Source organism: Triticum aestivum, chromosome 2D (genome assembly GCF_018294505.1).
Source record: "Triticum aestivum cultivar Chinese Spring chromosome 2D, IWGSC CS RefSeq v2.1, whole genome shotgun sequence".
NCBI lineage: Eukaryota > Viridiplantae > Streptophyta > Magnoliopsida > Poales > Poaceae > Triticum > Triticum aestivum.
In genome coordinates, this window is record NC_057799.1 from 191,582,870 (window position 1) to 191,603,824 (window position 20,955).

General features: G+C 53.3%; 2 protein-coding genes across 3 annotated transcripts; one reads left to right on the forward strand and one right to left on the reverse strand.

Annotated features, from left to right (window-relative positions):
- Positions 1-863: 863 nt before the first annotated feature.
- LOC123052501 (cysteine-rich receptor-like protein kinase 6) lies at positions 864-3,615 on the forward strand. Its single transcript, XM_044475696.1, has 7 exons — positions 864-1,773; positions 1,863-1,988; positions 2,100-2,239; positions 2,323-2,533; positions 2,646-2,883; positions 2,960-3,110; positions 3,189-3,615. Exons 1-7 carry the CDS (start codon positions 924-926, stop codon positions 3,477-3,479), a joined length of 2,007 nt encoding a protein of 668 aa, XP_044331631.1. The 5' UTR covers positions 864-923; the 3' UTR covers positions 3,480-3,615.
- A 10,312-nt stretch (positions 3,616-13,927) lies between these two features.
- Positions 13,928-20,841, reverse strand: LOC123052498 (cysteine-rich receptor-like protein kinase 10). 2 transcript variants are annotated; one of them, XM_044475692.1, is made up of 7 exons: positions 19,795-20,841; positions 19,563-19,685; positions 19,365-19,486; positions 19,061-19,277; positions 14,682-14,922; positions 14,437-14,590; positions 13,928-14,331 (listed from the first exon to the last, which is right to left on the reverse strand). In XM_044475692.1, exons 1-7 carry the CDS (start codon positions 20,708-20,710, stop codon positions 13,993-13,995), a joined length of 2,112 nt encoding a protein of 703 aa, XP_044331627.1. In that variant the 5' UTR covers positions 20,711-20,841; the 3' UTR covers positions 13,928-13,992. The 2 variants fall into 2 exon arrangements, with proteins under 2 accessions (XP_044331627.1, XP_044331628.1); XM_044475693.1 differs by having other exon boundaries at positions 14,682-14,919; positions 19,795-20,811.
- Between the last annotated feature and the right edge of the window lie 114 nt (positions 20,842-20,955).

Sequence of the window (20,955 nt, forward strand, 5' to 3'; positions counted from 1 at the left end):
CCGACCTCACGGTGGGGCACATTGTCCAGTTTGTTGATCTCTGGGTGCGGCTTCTAGGCATACAATTACAAATGGACGTTGACGACGACATCACTTGGAAATTTAAGGCAAATGGAGAATACTCGACAGGCTCTGCTTATAGGGACAATTCTTGGGCTCCACCTCCACAGTCATGAACAAGACCATCTGGAAGGTTTGGGCGCCTCCCAAGGTCAAGTTCTTCTCATGGTTGGCCATCCAAAACAGGATATGGACTGCGGATAGGCTGCAGAAGAGGGGTTGGGAGAATTGTGGCCTATGCGCCCTTTGCAGGAGGGCCAACGAGACATCCGGTCACCTCTTCTTTAAATGCCGGTTTACCCTGCATATTTGGAGAATGGTCAAAGCATGGCTTGGACTTGGGGCGCTGGAGATGAATAGGTGGGGGACGGAACGCAACATCAAGTGTTGGTGGACAAGCATGTCCAAACCAAATACAACAAACAGGAAGACCATGGCCTCACTCACTATGCTTGTATGTTGGGTCATCTGGAATGAGAGAAACGCTAGAGTCTTCCAGAAGAAATCGACGCCGCCGCACAACATTCTAAAACTCATCCAAGAGGAGGCCAGGACGTGGGTCACCGGGGGCTAGACATCTGAGCATCATCATGCCGCGAGAGAAATTCGTTTGCACCTTTTGTTGATGGGCTATGTTGTAAAGCGGTTCTCTTGTACTCAAAACTCTCCTTCTTAATTAATGAATGAGGCAAATCTTTTGCCTCTGTTTAAAAAAAAACATGGCATCCATACACAAAACAAATGGTGAAAACGGACAAGGACTTGCTTTTCCAACTGCTAACTCATTGCCGTGTCCGACTGTCAAATTTAATTGGGTGTAGAAAAGCTAGCACCAACTTCCCCGTTCCACCATCTGTGGTGGCATGGCTCACCACCCGGTCCTGTCCGTGGGCGTGGCCATCGTCGCCGTCGCACTGCTCGCTTCCCCCGCCGCGGGAGTATACCCATGGACAATTTGCGGCCACAGCACCTACACGGCCAAGAGCCAGTACCTGGCCAACATCAACCGCATCGGCGCCACGCTTCCGAGGAACGCCTCCCGGTCGCCGGACCTGTTCGCCACAGCCCTGGTCGGCGCCGTTCCGCAGCAAGTCTGGGCGCTGGCGCTCTGCCGCGGCGACGCCAACGCCTCCTACTGCCTCACCTGCCTCGACCAGGCCTTCCAGGACCTGCCCAACGCGTGCCCCTACAGCAGGGACAGCACCATCTACTACGACTCCTGCGTGCTCCACTACTCCAACATCCGGTCCCGCCCCGGCGACGACACCACCTACAACCCGACGCTCCCGCTCCGCAACAACGTCAACGCCACGGCGGAGCCGGCCCGGTTCCAGCGCGTCGTGGCCGCGCTCTTGAACGCCACCGTGAGCTACGCCGTCACCAACTCCACGCGGCTGTATGCGTCCGGGCAGGCCGACTTCGACCGGGAGCTCCCCAAGGTGTACGCCTGGGCGCAGTGCACACCTGACCTGACGCCGGCGCGGTGCCGGGACTGCCTCGCCGTGAACATCAAGACATGGGCGCCTGTGTTCACGGACTCCATCGGGGCCAGGATTCTTGGGATGAGGTGCAGCTACCGGTACGAAACAACGCCCTTCTTTGATGGCCCGGTGATGGTGCGGCTGGCAGGAACGTCGGCCAACTCTGCTGCACCGGCGTCGGCGCCTGCTGTGGTGCCCAACGTTTTGACGCCAGCGGCGGCGGCCGGAGAAGGTGAGTGCAAGTCCAGCTGTTTTTTCGAGTTCAAATTTGCAAATCTCAACTGACCTGATATCTGTCCTCTTGAATTGGTTAATTCACAGGGAGAAAGTACAGTGTTCCTGGCATGGTTCTCATAGTTCTTCTTCCTACCGCAGCAGCCATAAACCTTGTCGTTTGCTTCCTTCTCTGGAGGAGGCGCCGGCCACTAGCAGAAGCAAATCAGCCATGTATGCCCTGCAAATTTCTCAAATTTATGACAGCATAACAGTTGATGGGGCCTAGCTAGCATGACATAACTGACCCCCTTGTGGTGACAAACGGCATTGATGTTTAAACAGATCCAGGTTATTCCGCCAAAGCCGAGGACATCGAAAGTGTGGACTCGATGCTGATCGACATCTCAACTTTACGAGCTGCAACCGGAGATTTCGCGGAAACAAACAAGCTCGGCGAAGGTGGATTTGGTGCGGTGTACAAGGTACCAAGCAAACATATCTTGGAGAAAACTCATCGAAATTTTGGTAAGTGGGCTTAGTTTTAGTTGTGGTTCGGTTTGCACAGGGTACTCTCCCGGACGGCGAAGAAATAGCAGTAAAGAGACTGTCGAAGAGCTCGGCACAAGGAGTGGAGGAGCTGAAGAATGAGCTCGCCTTGGTTGCCAAGCTTAAGCACAAGAACCTGGTGAGGCTTGTGGGCGTCTGCCTAGAGCAGCAGGAGAGGCTGCTCGTCTACGAGTTCCTCCCAAACCGGAGCCTCGATAAGATCCTATTCGGTACTAACAGAATCGAATCCTGCTGTGACATTTTCTCTGCAACTTGTGTTACCATTGCCTGCCTGTTTACTTGCACACACTCACCACTCCTAGTTTCCTGAACCTGTGGTAGACACGGAGAAACGCGAGCAGCTCGACTGGGGAAAGAGGTACAAGATCATACACGGGATTGCTCGAGGCCTGCAGTACCTCCATGAAGACTCCCAGCTCAAAGTAGTCCACCGTGACCTCAAAGCCAGCAACATCTTGCTTGACACCAACATGAACCCCAAGATCTCGGACTTCGGCCTCGCCAGGCTCTTCGGGCGAGACCAGACGCAGGCCGTCACCAGCCGCGTCGTCGGAACATAGTCAGCACCATGCATATTCGAACTCAGGCAACGATCGTGCAGAGAAACTAACTGAATTATCACCCTGTTGTTCCAGCGGGTACATGGCGCCGGAGTACGTGATGCGCGGGAACTACTCCGTGAAGTCGGACGCGTTCAGCTTCGGGGTCATGGTGCTGGAGATCGTGACGGGCAGGAAGAACAACGACTGCTACAACTCCCAGCAGTCTGAAGATCTCTTGACTACGGTACGTGCTGTTGCTCAGTATCTGAATATGTACGTATCAGAAAGAATGTTTGGCTCATGACTGCTGCGAATGGCGCAGATATGGGAGCACTGGACGGCCGGAACAGTGTTGGCTACGGTGGACCCGAGCATCAGCAGCAGCTTCTCGGAGAGCGACGTCCGAAGGTGCGTCCACGTAGGGCTTCTGTGCGTTCAGGGGAACCCGGCGGATCGGCCGGTGATGTCGTCGGTGGTCATGATGCTCGGAGGCGAAACAGTCTCTCTCAGCGCCCCGTCCAAGCCGGCGTTCTACGCGAGGAACGCCGGTGCCGATCACCCGGTCATCTCCTCCACTGTGTCCGTGCAGGATGGTCCTGGAGTGTCTATTTAACAAGTTCAGTGGCAGATTAATTCATGCCTCATGCCTGAGGGCATGTGTAAAGGAATCTATTTTTTAAAAGAGGTCACCCTGCATAAGTGATACACATTCTGTAAGATGGTTTCACTGCAAGATGGAGAGATGTCGTTCAAGGCAATGTTGCTCTGCAGCAACACTTTTTTTCAGAAAGGAGGATAACCTCCGGCCTCTGCATCAAGCCATGCACACAACCATCTTTATTATACTATTAAACCGAGTCTAATAAAACAAATTATATAAATCAATCCAAAGTCATCTTGGTGGCGATCTATGTTACTACATCTTACTAGTTTGATGATGTGTCTTAACCTCACACCAATGCACACCATCTAATCCAGTGGCCTCACCAAGCCGCCACACGGCGAGCCGAGAGCAACATGCCCCCTACTGCAACATACCACGACCTTTTACAAGAATCATTTTGTTCTTGTGCCAATGTAAGATGTACCCTGGTGTCTTGGTATGCGGGAAAAATGTATGCAAGACAATCTTGATTCTATATAACAAGAACCTGATATCGTTCTCTCTACAAAGGACCCGAAAGCCATAGGCCGTGTGTGACTGTCTAGCGAGCATTTTGGTGGCAGGCTAACGGAATTCCTCTGTTCTACTGAAATGGCGAGGAAAATTGCCTGTGGGTTATAACGGAAGATGCAGGGTTAAAACACTATTATGGCAACCAAAATAGGCAAAGAAGAAAATATGAAAGGATTGTGTGTGTTTTTAGCTCCACACTCGTCCTGCATGCATCGCTGTTTAAGATCCTGCCAGGAATCAAGCCTTAGCTCCATCATGAAGCCCCGGATGTTAGGCACCACCATGATGGCCCCACACATTGGCAAGGCATGGCAGCCCCGGTGAGCGCATGGTGTACAACACTATAAAAAAGACGCACCTGTATTGATACATGGTTGTCATAGTAGGTCATGTTTTCTGTCACTCATGTACATCTCTCGCGGTTTTATGACAGAATTAAGATAGTCATATATGTGTTGTCGTAGATGTGTTTCATGATAATAATCACTTTTTCATCATGGAAGTGTGCACTTTCATGACAGAAAATGGTGCGTCATGGCGTCATGGGAAGTGTTTCGTCAAGGGTAACCGTCTCGTGACAGCTTCGTAACGCATCGTCGTTAAACTATCGGGTGCGAGTTCGAATCCGATACCCGTAAAATGAAGTTGACCATTATTGATCCTCCACATGTCGGCTTCTTAATCATCAACGGAGCCATGTATCAACTATTCGGCGTAGGGGGGCCGTCACAGATCGGTTCTCGTTCTCACAATTCTCGCGCGGTGGTGTCGACGAGAGGGAAGGATGGGCCGACGGGATCTGGCGGTGACCGTGTCGCCTCGTCGCAGCTTGAGTTCGGACGGGAGGAGAGACGATGGACTCAATGGCGGGTTTCTTTTGCCGACAGGTCGGGTCCGGCCGTATGGATCGAAGGGCGTCTTCGATTCACTCTGCCTTCGCGCTGGATGGCGCTCCTCGATCTATAGAACGAAGTGCTCGCCGGCGAATATCTTCCGGACGGCGACTTGATTGAGGTGGGGTTTCAATTCAAATTTGATTCCTATAGCGTGGTTGTGGGCGATTGCGTGCAGATTGACGTACGCCCAAAGGCAACGGAGATGATTGACCTGACGGGGCACATAGCGATGGCAACGTTGGCGCCGGGGACTTCGACATCTGCCCGCGATGTTGCTTCCGGTGATCGCCGGAGGGTGGGTGGGAGATTTTGGGTTCTTGCGGATGATGACAGCGGTGATGACGAGGTCGACGACAGGCGCTCCGGAGGCTCGACGACCTGCTCGCCTACTCCCTCAGATATACTCTGTGAGGCTTGTTCCGGCCAAGATGAGGACGAGGTGGCAGAGATTGTGGAGATGGTCGTCCCTCCCGAGGACCCGGCGAGGAACGGCCTGCGGCCCGGAGAGAAGATGGAGCTGCTCCGGCGTGTCGTGCGTCGGAGGACGGCGGCGAACGAACCTCGGCCCTGGAGGGGTCCAATTCCCAAGGTAAGTCTTCCCAAACTTACAGTATTCGATTTGGTTGCGCCGGAGGCGTGGACGGCTGTGGTCAGACGGAAGAAGGGCTGCCGTGCGGCGGCCGGCCGGCAGCAGGCGGCGCCGGCGGCATCGATCGGGATCGCGGCGGCGAGGGCCCTGCGTTTGAATTCCCTGATTGGCGCGTGTGGGCCTCCGGTGGCTACTGGGCCTCCTTCGGCTGGGTATGTGGCCCAGTGCGAAGGGACTGCAGTTGGGCCGGGCCTAGTATTACTGGAAAAGGACGTGAGGGAGGCATGCAGTGGTCGACCGGTTTCCTCTTCTCCCTGCTCGCGCCGTAGGGTTCTGGTGTGGCGCCTCCCTCATCGGCGGGCGGATCCTGGCGGCCGTGCTCGTCGCATCCCCCCGCTAGTGTCCATGGCGGGACGTGGTGTGGCGGGGAAGAGACCGGCCGAGCTCCCTGGGACGGGTCGCGCTGGGACTGCGCCGGGCGGTGGCCGTGCTGCAGCGACTGCTGTGCCGCCGCCATCTGCTGCCTCCGGTCATGGAGCTGGCCGGGGCGCGGTGCCCCCCGTGCCGCTCGTGGGAGGGCGCGGCGGAACGTTGTCGGGTGCGTCCGTGGGGCGTGGTTCCATGACGTCTGCCGGAGCTCGCGTACCGGTGATTGCGGCCTCGGGATTGGCGCCTAGTCATGGTGGGCAGACTGGTGGGGCTGCGGGTCGGGGCGGCACGGCGACTAAGCCGCCAACGACGGGGGCGACAGTGGCTGTGGGACATCTGCCTAGGCAAGCACCGCCACCCCACTTCGTCACCAAACCTGTGGCTGGTGCTAATGCCGTGCCTCGGGGACAATGGGGAAACGATGGTTTTGACGCATATGGGGCAGGTGTGCACCGTGGCTCGTCATCGACGGGTGGCGGCCGAGGTTACGCTTGGCAGAGCGACGGTTCGGCCGAGCGACCGTTCCTGGGCCCCCAGGGTGGTTTTGTTGAGGGTGCTTCTGGTCCGGATTCTAGACAGCGTGGTGGCTTCCGAGGGCATCGTGGTGGTCGGGGCGGGCGAGGGGGCTGGTACCGTCCACGACCGCTGCCACCACTGGTCGTTGTCGAGCAGATGACTGATAGCGGGGCTGCAGAGGAGCCTGTGTTGTCCGATCACGCTATGGAGGTAGTGACGGCTCTTGCTTCTGCTCCGGTTCCTGAGAATGAGGTTATGCCTGATGTGTCCGTGGAGATGATGGACAGGGCTGAGTCTGATAGAGCATCCAAGTGGGCGCGCAGGAAGGAAAAGATGCTTTGCTATCGTTGCGGAGACAAGGGTCACTTCATTGCGGAGTGTGTGGCACGTTTATGTGATACCTGTGGTAAACTGGCACATGAATCTGGGGATTGTCCGTTACTGCGCAATCAGGCACCTTCACTCATGATGTATGGAGTATACTGTGCTGAGCTAACTTTTTTCGAGTCTCCGACTGAGCACGAGGTGCCTGACGAGTCTCCGAGTAAGACCACGGGGATTGTCAAGGTCACCAGAGGGGAGGTGTCTGAGGCACAGATCGTGCAGAGGCTTCGAGAGCTGGCTCCTGGGGATTTCCAGTGGGACCTTGTCGGTCTTGCTGATAAGATGTTCAGGGTCGAGTGCCCGTCTGTGGAGGATCTGCAGAGGTTGCTGAGTTTTGGGATGTGTAAGGTGCCGGGTACTGATGGTATCCTTGAGTTTCAGGAATGGAAGCTTGTTGAGCCTCAGGGCGTACCGCTTACGCAAGCGTGGCTACGCTTTTCCGGGGCACCTTCCTCTCCACTACAGGATGCTCGTGTTGTGGCCAGTTTGGGCATTCTTGTGGGGAAGCCTGAGCGTGTGGACATGGCTTTCACCAGAGCTCAAGGGATTGCTCGGGTTCTGGTCAGTATTCTGAACGTTGAGTATGTGCCAGAAGTGGTTAAGTGGGCTTATCGAGGCAGGATTTATAATCTGGTTATTGAGTTTGAGGACGAGAGCCTTCTCTCTGCGCCGGCTCATGTGTCTGACGTTGATATGCATGAGGGTGACGGTGGCGCGGGAGTTCAGGAACCGCCGGTCGAGGACTCTGGACGACAGCTGTCCATGGGGCTGGGGTCCGAGACCGCGACGACCGGGGATGGAGTTGCCCAACCCTCCTCGGTGCCTTCGAAGTCGTTGAGATTTGGATCCTTCGAACCTTTTTCTGCACCGCCGAGGTTGTGGAGCGATCGGGTTGAGTCCGAGGAGGCCTTTGAGCTCGCTTTGCCTGCTTTGGATTTTCTGGATGCTGTGGACTCGGATTCTGGGGATTTCGGGGTTTCATCACTTTCGGTCAGGGGGGCGGAGGAGGTGAGTCGGCAGGTGGCCACTCCCTCTTCTGGTCAGCGCGTGGTTCCCCCTCAGGAGATGCCGCAGCTTACCGGGCCTGGTGTGCCGGGAGGAGCCATAGGCCAGGCGGTTTCGGGTTGCTCTTTTTGTGCTGAGGACGGGGATGCGGGGCAGGTGGCTCCCGTGTCCTCTTCTTCGCTGGGAGGAGGTCCGGGTCAGGAGGACTCGGATACTTCTTCTCCCGTTGCATCTTCCTCTCGGTTGGTGCCGGCTTCGCCTTCGGGAGTGGGCTCGGGGCAGGTGGCTTCGGAGCTTTCTCCCATGGTGGTGGCCTCTCCGATGCAGGTTGGGGAGCCAGGACGGGCGGTCCTGGCTATGTCTCCACCACCCTCGGTGACGGCCCCGTTTGGTGGGGCGCGCCAGGCGTCCCGTCCTCCTACTGGCGCAACTGTGGGGAAGCCCATGCAGGTCGCTCGGACTGCGGGTTGGGGTGAGGCAGGAGGCCGTACCCCAGCCGCGATCTCTCGGGAGGAGGTCATTGCGTTTGGCGGGATCCAGGATCCCATGTCTGAGGGGCGCCGGGTGAGTGACCGTCTCCAGGCACATCCGGATGTGGACGACATCCAGCAACGGTGCGCCATGAGGGCGGCCAAGCTTCGTGATGTCGAGGTCACTACTGGTATGTCGGTCAATACTTCCAATTCCATTTTGCATTTTTCAAATGATGAGATTCTTGATAATGCAAATCAATTAGGAGTTTCTCTAGGTAGTAATGAAACTGAAATTACTAATTCTATTAATGATCTTCTTGACCTAGAGGCTGAGCGGGTCTTAGAGATGATTCGCAATATTGCGGCTGTTAAACCCATGTGTGATTCGGAGGTTGATGCGCTCGGGGTCAGGGTGCTTGACAATTTTTGTGCGGATCTTTTGCCTCCTAGTTCTGAGGCGGAGGTAGAGGATGTTTCTACTAAGATAGTTTTGGCAAGCCCCTCTGACACTGGGTATGAGGACCAGTTGCAGAGTCAAGCTATCCCAAAGCGCAAGTGGAAACGGAAGGTATACCCGTTGTCCGCAGTGCGTAGGAGTGCTAGGATGCGTTCGGCAAAAAAATTCTACGATGAACTATGAAAGGAATCTTTTGGAATAGCAGAGGTCTAAGGGACTTGGCTAAAAGAAGGTTTCTTGCTGAGGCGTCTGTCGAGCATCACTTAGATTTTATCGCTCTTTTGGAGACGGGGAGAGATAATTTTGCGCCTCAATTTCTAAATTCTTTGTCAGGGGGTATTGAATTTGATTGGCATTGCTTGCCGCCGAGAGGGAGATCGGGTGGAATCTTACTCGGCGTTAGGTGCGAGACGCTTGAGGTTCGCAGTGTGGTTATGGGTGACTTTGCAGTCAAGTTCCGGGTGCGGTCGAAGGAAGATGGGTTTAACTGGGCTCTGGTTGCGGTTTATGGGGCTGCGCAGCCCGAGCTCAAGCCCGATTTCCTGGCTGATCTAGTTCGGATGTATGGTTCCGAGCAGTTGCCGTACCTGGTGGGGGGTGATTTCAATATTATTAGAAGGCGTGAGGATAAGAACAATGATAACTTTGACGGCAGATGGTCGTTCATGTTCAATACTATCATTGAAAGTTTGAACCTGAGAGAAATTGAGCTCTCGGGCAGAAAATTCACCTGGGCTAATGCGCTGCCAAATCCGACGTATGAGAAGTTGGACCGTGTGTTGGCTAGTGTCGATTGGGAACAGAAGTTTCCTCTAGTAACAGTCCAGGCCTTGTCCCGTGGTATTTCTGACCACACGCCGCTTTTTGTGGACTCTGGTCAGCCCTCCCACTTGGGGAACAAGAATGTGTTCTCCTTTGAGATGGCTTGGTTTGAATGTGAAGGCTTCCTTGATCTAGTGGCTAGAGAGTGGGCTAAGGATTCAGGAGGAAAGACTGCGCTTTAGCGCTGGCAGAATAAGATCAGGCACTTGAGGAGTTTCCTGCGTGGATGGGCTAAGCATCTTAGCGGGATTTATAAGGTTGAAAAGGAAAGGCTTCTCTCCCTTATTCAGTCCCTGGATGTAAAAGCAGAAACCACGCTTCTGATAGTCGTGGAGCTTCATGCCAAGCTGGACGCGGAATTGAGGCTGAAAGAACTTCTTAGGGAAGAAGAGTTGAAGTGGGCGTTGCGGGCCAAGGTCCGGAGAGTAGTCCAGGGGGACGCGAACACTGAATTTTTTCACATGATTGCTAATGGTAAGCATCGAAAGAAGAGGATCTTTCAGCTTGAGCAAGATGAGGGTACAATTGTAGGACAGGAGAACCTAAAATTGTACATTACTGAGTTCTATAAGCAGTTGTTTGGCCCTCCAGAAAATAACTGTGTGTCTCTGGATGAGTCCAGGGTTGAGGATGTTCCTCAACTCACAGTTGTGGAGAATGATGTTCTGACGGCTCCTTTTACCGAGAAAGAGGTATTTGAGGTCGTTTCACAAATGGAAAATAACAAAGCGCTGGGCCCAGATGGATTTCCAGCGGAGTTTTATAAGAAATGTTGGTTTATCATTAAAGGAGATTTGTTGCCTTTGTTCAATGATCTGTTTGCTGGGCAGCTTCATCTTTTTCAGCTAAATTTTGGAACGATCACCCTTCTTCCTAAGAAAACAGAGGCTGTGAGAATTGAGCAATTCAGGCCAATCTGTCTTCTTAATGTTAGTTTCAAAATTTTCACCAAGGTCGGGACCAATAGGCTCTCACAAATCGCGCATGTTGTTGTGCAGCCTACCCAAACTGCCTTCATGCCGGACAGGAACATCCTTGAGGGTGTTGTGGTCCTACATGAAACGCTCCATGAAATCCACACGAAAAAGCTGGATGGGGTTGTTTTCAAAGTGGATTTCGAAAAAGCGTATGACAAAGTCAAATGGCCTTTCCTTCAACAAGCTTTATGCATGAAGGGTTTTGATGAGGCCTGGCGACGCCAGGTAGAATCCTTTACGCAAAAAGGTAGTGTTGGAATTAAAGTAAATGATGATATAGGTCATTATTTCCAGACACACAAAGGCATGAGGCAAGGAGATCCAATGTCCCCTATATTGTTCAACATTGTAGTCGATATGTTGGCCATTCTCATAGGCAGGGCAAAGAACGCCGGTCAGGTAGGTGGCTTGGTGCCTAACCTAGTTGATGGGGGTGTGTCCATTTTGCAGTACGCTGATGATACAATCATCTTCATGGAGCATGACTTGGCAAAAGCGAGAAACATGAAGATGGTGTTGTGTTTATTTGAACAATTGTCCGGTTTAAAGATTAACTTTCATAAAAGCGAGTTGTTCTGCTTTGGTAGAGCCAAGGAGGAACAAGAGGCTTATAGGCAATTGTTTGGTTGTGAATTAGGGGCTTTACCTTTTACTTACCTAGGTATACCCATTCATCATCGTAAGCTCACGAACAGAGAGTGGAAATGTATCGAAGATCGGTTCGAAAAGAAACTTAGTTGCTGGAAGGGCAAACTTCCGTCTTATGGAGGCCGGTTAATTCTTATTAATTCGGTGCTCACAAGTTTGCCGATGTTCCTCCTATCTTTCTTTGAGGTTCCAGTTGGGGTTAGGAAAAGGCTGGACTTCTATCGGTCAAGATTTTTTTGGCAAAGTGATGATCTTAAGAGAAAGTATAGACTCGCCAAGTGGGATATTATTTGTCATCCTAAGGATCAGGGGGGTTGGGTATCGAGAATCTTGAGGTCAAGAACAGATGCCTGCTTAGTAAGTGGCTATATAAGTTATCAGTTGGGACTGATGCGACTTGGGCACAGATTCTTCGTAACAAGTATCTGTAATCCAAAACTTTGTCACAGGTGACAGTGAGACCAACTGATTCGCCATTTTGGAAGGGGCTTATGAGAGTTAAGGCAGCCTTCTTTAATAGAACAAAGTTTATTGTCGGCGATGGTAACGATACTCGCTTCTGGGAGGACACTTGGCTTGGTGAGACACCTTTGGCATTACAGTACCCAACTATGTATCGTATTGTGCATCGTCGTGATGCGCTTGTGGCAACGATTATGCAGGCCACCCCCCTTAATATTCAGTTTAGGAGGGTGCTTGTTGGTAATAGATGGGAAGCTTGGCTTCATCTGGTGTGTAGACTGATGGAGGTTCAGCTACAGCACCAGCCCGATCAGTTGTGTTGGAAACTTACTAGGTCTAGACAATTTACCGTTAAATCGATGTACATCGATGTTATTAACTCGAGTGTCATTCCTAACTCCAAACATGTTTGGAAAGTCAAAGTTCCTTTGAAAATCAAAGTGTTTATGTGGTTTGTCCATAAACAGGTCATTCTAACAAAGGACAACTTAGTTAAGCGCAATTGGACAGGATCTACTAGGTGTAGTTTCTGTGATCAGGATGAAACCATCAAGCATCTATTCTTTGAGTGCCCGTTGGCAAGAATTTTGTGGCGCTCCGTGCAAATTGCTTTTAACATTACTCCTCCGAGTTCGGTCGGGTCGTTATTTGGAACGTGGCTGGATGGGATAGAGTCCGTTACAGCTAGACACATTCGTGTAGGAGTTTGTGCGTTGTTATGGGCAATTTGGAACTGCAGAAATGATTTGGCTTTTAACAGAATAACTACTATTCATTTTTTGCAGGTTGTATTCCGTGCTACGGCGTTGATCCGTATGTGGTCCCTACTCACTCCGACGGAGGCCAGGGAGCGTTTGGTTACTGGATCTGTCCGGTGGGAGATGGTAGCGCGGGATATCTTCAACCGGTTTGGATGGCGGTCATGTAATAGGATAGGTAATTAGTTTTCCTACCTTTATTTCTGCCAGCCGGTTGTGGCTTTATGGCCTTTTTTGTTTTTGTGTCGAGGTCTATGTGAGCTCGACGTTGCTTTCTTTTACGACTATTCGACATTGTTGAACCTATTTTATTTATCTAAGTGGCCGTATGCATCGACCTGATGCAGAGGCCGGGGAGTCCCCCTTTTAAAAAAAATTCATTGGAACAAGTATTGCCCGTCCAATGCCGAGAAGCGACGATATGTGGCATGCATGGCCCAATAGTCACGCGTCTAGTTAAAAAGACCGACCCAGTCAAAGGCATGCTCAAGTTTCAGGTAACTTAGTCAAAAAGTTAGCGGACTGGAGGATTCAAGGCCCATTAACGGCAATGCTTGCAGATGACCCACTTAAAGCCTGGATCCATATGTCCCATTAGGACTTGTGTCGATTAATCCGGACAACCGTCCGTGGGACATTTTCATCATTATTATGGTCCATCAATAGTTGCGGCCCATTGACGAACCGTGTTGACTTTGGACCATTTACAGGCTGATGTGTCTTTCAGCCTGTTAGCGCCAGGTATTTTCTTTGGGCCCATTTGCGGCCAAGTGTCTTTTGTCCTATTGACGGCTTGCGGTTTTATTGGGCCCTTTGGCCCGATGTGTCTCTTAGAATGTTGACGGTCCGTCGTGTCTTTAGGCCCATTTTTTGGACCGAGCTGTTTTTGTGGCCTATTAGCGGCCAGTGGTGTTATTGGGTTCATTTACAGTTCAATGTGCCTTTTCGGTATGTTAAAGGCCCATCCGAATTGGGGCCATTTAGGGCCCACCATATACTTCAAGTAGGCCGGGGAGAGGAGGCAAAGCGCCGCTGGCAAGGTGGGGACACATGCAGGGCTCGATCTCGCCGGTGAGGGCTCAAACCCTAGCTCCACCCAGTGTAGGACGACACATGGGTAGAGGAGAACGTTTTGACTCAAATGAATTTTTTATGTTTGCCATTTTACCCTTGGACTACTTTTGAGAGGGAACAAAGGACGTGGTTTGAAAATGAAAATATCCCCCATACTATGCGTAGTAAAATGAATCTGTACCGTCTAGTTCGCTCGATTTAACGGCACATATCAATTTGATGTACCCTAATCAGACTCTGATTTTATTTCGAATGTAGTGAGACCTTTTGTATGTCATAACTTAGCATCTCCCTGGCTTCATTTCTGTGCGTTTGTTCATCGAGTTAGTTGCTTAATATACTTCATTTTGTTGTTTGGGTGTTTCAAAGTGCATTTTGTATCCAAGAACCGGGCCTGATTATATTCCAAACCACTCTTGTTTGTCTTTCGCTTATCTAAGATACAATATATAAAAGAAATTATCTAGGATATGCGTCAGTAATTGTGAGCTCATTCACAGAAGTATTTTCAAAGATCACCTCAGACCGGTTGTACACGTAGATGCCCTGCTGGCACGGCGGAGAAGGTGAGTTTGAGTCTTCTCCGAAGAAGAATGCAGGCTGTGCTGGTGGCTGAAGCTCCATGTCCTCCCTGCTCAACATGAAAATGATGGATGGGATGTCAGGCCTGTCGTCTGGGTCAGCTTGGACGCACAGCAACCCAATGTGGATATATCTTAGCGCCTGGATTCGGGGGTGTCCTTCGAGTGATTCATCAATCATCTGTGATATCGTCCCTTTGCTCCAACAAGTCCATACCTGTTCCCATCAGTTTGTTACTGCTTGAAACTTGTCGAAAAAATTACTTTTCATCCATGATAATAATAAGGTTGCCGGCTTGCTGCGATATACAGATCCACTTACATCGCTCAGGAGATTCACCGTATCCGTCTCGCAATCATCTGAGCCGCAGTTCCTCCTCTTGGTTACAATTTCAAGCACCAAGACACCAAAGCTGAAAATGTCGATCTTTGGCGACACGTTTCCGTGTATTGCATACTCCGGCGCCATATACCCGCTGCAAATAATTATCAGTTAGGCATAGAAGCACACATGTTGAATGTTGATATCTGCAATTTACGAAAGCCCTTTTGTATGCAGTTGCTTACTATGTTCCAACAACTCTAGCTGTCATGGTCTGAGTATGGCCTCCGACTTGCAGCCTAGCTAACCCGAAGTCCGCAATCTTCGGATCCATGGCATCATCAATCAGAATGTTGTTAGCTTTCAGGTCTCGGTGGATGATCCTTACGCTCGAGTCCTCGTGAAGATACATTATGCCCTTGGCAATTCCGAGAATGATGTTGTACTCTTCATCCCAGTTTAGTGTATTTCTTCGACTTGCATCTACTGCAACGTATTGTTCAAGTTTTATCAGGAGCTGCATTGACGAAAGATAACAAAGAGTAGAGAACAATTCTACGTAGTAACTTTGCTAATGGAAACTTCAGTAATTCCTTACACCAACAGAATGTACATTGCACTAATCTAACTGTATACGCTATGACCTGTAGCAACTTCCTTTCCAGAAATGCTACAGTGATTATGAATGACTATTAAAGAAGGTACTCCCTCTGTAAACTACTCCCTCCGTTCCAAAATAGATGACTCAACTTTGTACTAACTATTATAGTTAGTACAAAGTTGAGCCATCTATTTTGGAACGGAGGGAGTAATATAAGAGTGTTTAGTGTTAGAAATATATTTGGTAGTAGAGATTGCCCGGGATTAGATAGAGTTATTTCCATCTTATCTCTTGGAGGTGTCTTGCCCTCCAAGTCTTGTACTCAATATATACTCGCCCTCGAGGCTCAATAATACATTCATCATATTCCGCAACAATCCTCTCTCTCCCTTCTAACATGGTATCTATCGCAAGTCGATCCTAAACCCTAGCCGCCGCCGCTTCCGCACCCGCGCGCCGCCCCGGGGCGATCGGCCTCCATGTCCGCCGCCGGGGGCCGCGCTGCCCGTACCTAGGGTTCGTCCGCCGGTCGTGTTGACCGGCTGCCCTAGAGTCTTTTCCCCGAGCCTTGCTCTGGGTTTTTTTTCTCTCCCGCCGGTCATCTTAATCGCGCGGTTTCTTTTTGATTTTCCGATCTATTCTTGATCGGTTTGCGTCGCCCACCGCCGCCGTCGACTCCGAGCGCCTCTACTCCAACCCCGGCGCGACCAGCCGGCCTCTCCTCCGACCCGGCGACCACGCGCGCCGAGGCAGCCCATCAGGGCCAGCGTCGGTCCGCCCGTCGCCCTGCGCCGGCCGTCACCCTGCGCCGGCCGTCACCGCCCTGCTCCGACCGGGACACCTGCATCGCCCCGACCCGGCGGCCTCGCCATGCGACGGCCAATCATAGCGGTCGCTCGCACGCCGGCCCGCCCATCGACCACATCACCTGCCTCCGCCGCGTCTGCACGGCGGCCCGGCGGTCCACCTCGTCGGCCTCGTCCTTGGCGGCGTCGGGACGGCTGCGTCAGGCTTGTCGGCCGCCTCAACTCGGGCGCCGCTGCTCCGTTGGTCCCTCGGGCCTCGCTGCCCGGGCGCCGACGTTGCTTTGGCAGCCCGGGTGCCGGTGCTGACAAGCTCGTCTGCACGACGTCCCACGCCGTCCGTCGTCGCCGGCTTCATCTCGGACTCCGACGCCACCACGCCTCCACCGAGCGGCGTCCCCGACCTCGCGCGCGATCGGCTTGATCACCCGCCCGCCGCCGCGATCCGCCTCATCTACGCCGCGCGACCGACCTGGCCCGTCGGTTACGCGCGCCTCCGCAGGTCCCGTGAAGATCGTCCCCGAGTTCAGCGTGCCTCTCCACCGATCGAGCATCAGGCTGCCGCTGCGTCGCCTCGTCGGGCCGCAGCGCCGCCGCCCTGTGGTTCTCCTCGCGGCTGCATCGACTCGTGTGTCGCCGCTGCGTCGCCCCTTCGGGCTGTAGTGTCGCGATACGCGGTCCGCGCCGCCGCCCCGAGGCCGTCCCCACGGTTGCACCGACTCGCGAACCGCCGTTGTGTCTCCCCTTTTGGCCGCAGCGTTGCGGCCCGCAGTCCCCGCCGTCGCCCAGAGGTCTTCCCGCCGTCGCCTCGACCCGCCTGCCGCCGATGCGTCGCCCCTTCGGGCCGTAGCGCCGCGGCCCGCGGTCCGCTCCGCCGTCACCGCGTGTCGACCTCTCGTGGTATGGGCCGCGCCGCCTTCCTTGGCGTGGGAACGCCACCGTCTGCGCCGGTCTTCGTCACGCTGTCAGGGTTCTTTGCCTACTTCGAGCACCGCCGCCGCACTCTTAACCTAGCCGCCGCCGCCGCTCTTCTTTGGCCGCTGCCGCCGCTACCTCCGTAGCCGCTGCCGCCGCTACCTCCGTAGCCGCCGCCGCCGCCCGTCCACCCCCTTCGTCTTCGTCCAGCACCAGCTCGCCGCCAGTGTCGCCGTCATCTACCCCGACCGCTTCATCTACTCCGACAACCGCGGGCGACATTGGCTCCGCGCCGATGGACGCCGCAATTGTCTTCGAGTTCTTCTCTGCTGGCCCCTCTGACTTCTTCGACATGGCGTACAGCTCGTGCAGGTCCCTCATCTACGCATGCCCGGTGCTGGCAACACCGATGCGTGCCTTCATCCACGACGTGTCCCCGGGCCTGGCAAGCCTGGTGCGGCGCTTCGTCAACTTCGTCTTCGTCCGTCTACGCATGACCGGTGCTGGCACCACCGACGCGTACCTTCGTCTATGATGTGTCCTCGGGGTTGGCAACCCTTGCGCGACGCGTCGTCAACACCATTCTCCTTCCTGGCGCACCACTTCTTCGACACCACTGCGCCCATGACTAACTCGGTGCCTCCTTGCGCCCGCGGCTCCACGGCGGCTCCCTCGACACCGGCTACCCCGACTCGACATCGACCACGGCGTTCTTCGCACGGCTACCTCGACCACGGCTACACCACCCTACGCTCTCGGCTACATCGACATCGGCACAAAGGGTTATCATCCGCTTGAGCAACTCGTCGGCTTCCTCTACAGTCAACGTGTCCGCGATGCGACACCGTCCATGACGCTCCCGCTAGGACTGCGGGGGGATGTCAGTCCGTCGGCTGTTATTCTCTCCAGTCTGACCGTCCTCGACGCTCCTGTTGTTCGCAACGTTACCGCTACGACTGCGGGAGGATGTTAGAGATATATTTGGTAGTAGAGATTGCCCGGGATTAGATAGAGTTATTTCCATCTTATCTCTAGGAGGTGTCTTGCCTTTCAAGTCTTGTACTCAATATATACTCGCCCTCGAGGCTCAATAATACATTCATCATATTCCGCAAGAATCCTCTCTCTCCCTTCTAACATTTAGATCACTATAAAAGCGTTTAAATCACTAAAATAGTGATCTAAACACTCTTATATTAGTGAGCTTTTTTATGGTACCCTGGTACTCCCTCCAGCAGAGATGGAGTACCACTTAAATCTGACCCTCCATTTATAAGGGCATTTTAGTCTTTTCAACTCTTAATTAGGTCCTTCTCTGATTTCTAATCAGATCATCAACGCAGCCGCCATCACATTAGCGTTGTTATATGTCTTCATGACGACCGCGCCATTGCTTCCTTGCACTGATCGAGAGCGAGTGGATAACAGTTACCGATCAGACTACAAGTTCTGGAAATCCACACAAAATCTCTAACATGTACTCAGAGGAAATTAAAACATAGATATACATTGTTGTGGAATACACGCAAGAGATCATGCTCGCAAGAAGTTCATCACTTAATCAGCCCGCAAGAGATATCAGGCTGGAGTGCTCACGTGATAGATCTCCACCCAACCTGAGTATCCCGCCTCGCCCTAGTCATCATCCTGCTTCAGCGCGGGCGAGTTTCCAGAATTCTAGTTGCGCGAGAAAGATGGCTCTCACCAACGCGCCCGTGGTGGTGGTGGCGGCCCCGCCGCCCAGCCCTGGTCGTCTACCATTCCCACTTCCCAGTCCATGCCATTCCGGCAAGTCCGTGGCCCAGAGGCCGTCTTTCTCTTGTACGCGCGCAGACCACAGTGGCCGCCGGCGCCTATCCTATTGAAGAATTAGGTTTTTTTAGGAGAAGAATTAGGGTTCCAGCGATCGAGTCGAATCTGTATCAACCGTGATGCACCGATGGGAGAATAATAATAAAACTCAGTTTACCTTTTTACCCCCAAGCACAAGGCACTCCCTCACTTTTTTAGTAGGTACTCTCTCATGAACACGTTGGAGTACCAATAGACATCCACCGTTGGATCAAGAGAAATGGAGGGTTCATATTCATTTAGGGGTACTGTAAAGGAGCTCATATTAGTTTACAGAGGGAGTATTTGCAAACAACAATACTCACTTCATGATTCCTCTGTTCTCGGCATATTTTGGTGGACAATTTTTTATCACAACCAACGGCTAATTTTTCATGAGACCTGATAACTCAGAGGAACATTAAAAGAGATTTTAGTACATGGAGATGTGAGTGGAAAGGATGCTGGGAAATACCAAAAAGGAAGTTGTCGAGGCTCCCGTTCCTGATGTATTCGTAGACAAGTAGCATCTCCTTCTGATGCAGGCAAAACCCCAGCAACCTAACAAGGTTCTTGTGCTGGAGCTGTGCCAATACCAGCACTTCATTCCGTATCTGATCCAGTCCATGTCCAGCACCAGCACCATCTATAAGTTTCTTCACTGCTATTTCCTGCCCGTCTGGGAGGTTCCCCTGAAGCAGAGGTTCTTTTTTCAGTAGAAGAACAGACAGAGTGCGGCAAATAGTTTTACCCTGCATTCTCCAAGCTTGTCCATTTACCTTGTATACAGTTCCGAAACCGCCTTCTCCAAGCTTGTGCTTCTCTGAGAAGTTTCCGGTTGCCTCTTGCAGCGTCGGAAAATCGTAGATAGTGCACTTCCCTCTTGCCATTTTGTTAAATGCTGTTCCACACACACATAAGATAGTGCACACTAATAATATCCAGTTCTTTGAGCAATTGACCAGTTAGTTACTCACAGTCGTCATGCTTCTTGGCCTTTCTTGTCTTGGAGCGAATAAAAGCAAAGACTGCAAGAATCAACATCAGGACAGCGAAACAAGCGGCGCCTGTAGAGATCCCTGCCACTCTCCCTTTCCTCCCTGCATCGAAGTCAGCATTGGAATGGATACAACATCAAACGGAGATTTTAAGTACGTGGAATGATGTGGAATTTGCGCCAGATGGGGAAACCGAGGAACCAAACCCGACCTGCTGGCGTCTCTGCGGTAGCAACAGAAAGCACGGCTGCGGGCGCCGAGAGCTTCACCATGGCGCCTCCCGTGTAGAACGGGCTCACGCTGTACCTCAGGTTGCACCAGACCCCAAGAGCTCGGCCGCCAGACTTCCCGTTCTGGAACAAGAACCACGGCGCGGCTCCGATGAAGCCAGCGAGGCAGCCCCGGCACTGCGCGGCCGTCATTTCCGGCACGCACTGCGCCAGCCCGTAAATCTTCGGGTAGTAGGTCGCGTCGAAGCTCCCCTCGCCCGTGGCGAAGTACTTCTTGGCGGGGTCGCCGCGCGCGGTCGCGGCCACGGCCTGGTCGACCGTCGCGTTCAGGAGCGCGAGGGCGGCGGCGTTGAACCAGGCCGCTGGGGCTGTGAGGTTCCCCACGTCCGTGGAGTAGGTGCCGGCGGGGGATTCCACGCCTACGAAGTCCAGGAAGCGCTGGTCGGAGAAGCGGAGGACGCAGCCGTCCTGGTAGATGGCGACGTCCTTGCTGTTGGGGCAGCCGCGCTGCGCCCCGGGGAAGCCCGCCGCGACGCAGGCGCGGCAGGACGACGCGTTGGTGTCGCCACGGCAGAGCGCCAGCGCGGAGATGAGGTCCGGCACCACGCATGTGGTGGCCGTGGCGAAGCCGGCCGGCGAGGCCGAGACGTTGGCCGGTAGCGCCGCGGCGAGCAGGCCCAGGTTGGTCTGGTAGGTGCTGTTGGCCGCGTAGGCGCCGCTGGCGCATGTCGTGGACTGCCACTGCGTCGCCTGGGGCGCGGCCAGCGGCAGCAGCACGGCCGCGAGAACGAGGATGCCGCCGAGCATGCTTGTCTCTGGCAGAAAGCGGAAGAGATGGTAGATCAAGCACGAGTTGGCTGCACAATCGACAACAGCTCCGGCCTCCGGGATTGCCATGCAACTTCCGGAAACAAAAAGGGTACTACTGCAAGTGGCTGATTTTGACCCATCAGTACGGTCGTTGAACGCAACTTGTCCGCGTCACGACGACACTACCCAAGCGCACGAGGTTTCGGCTCCGCCGGGATCGTTGCCGTCGGGTTAGGGGCTCTTGCAGTAGAGTAGTGCAGTAGAAATTGGCAACTCGCGTTGCCAAGTTGATGATTTGATTGGGTCGACGGGCAGTCAGTCCATCTTCTCGG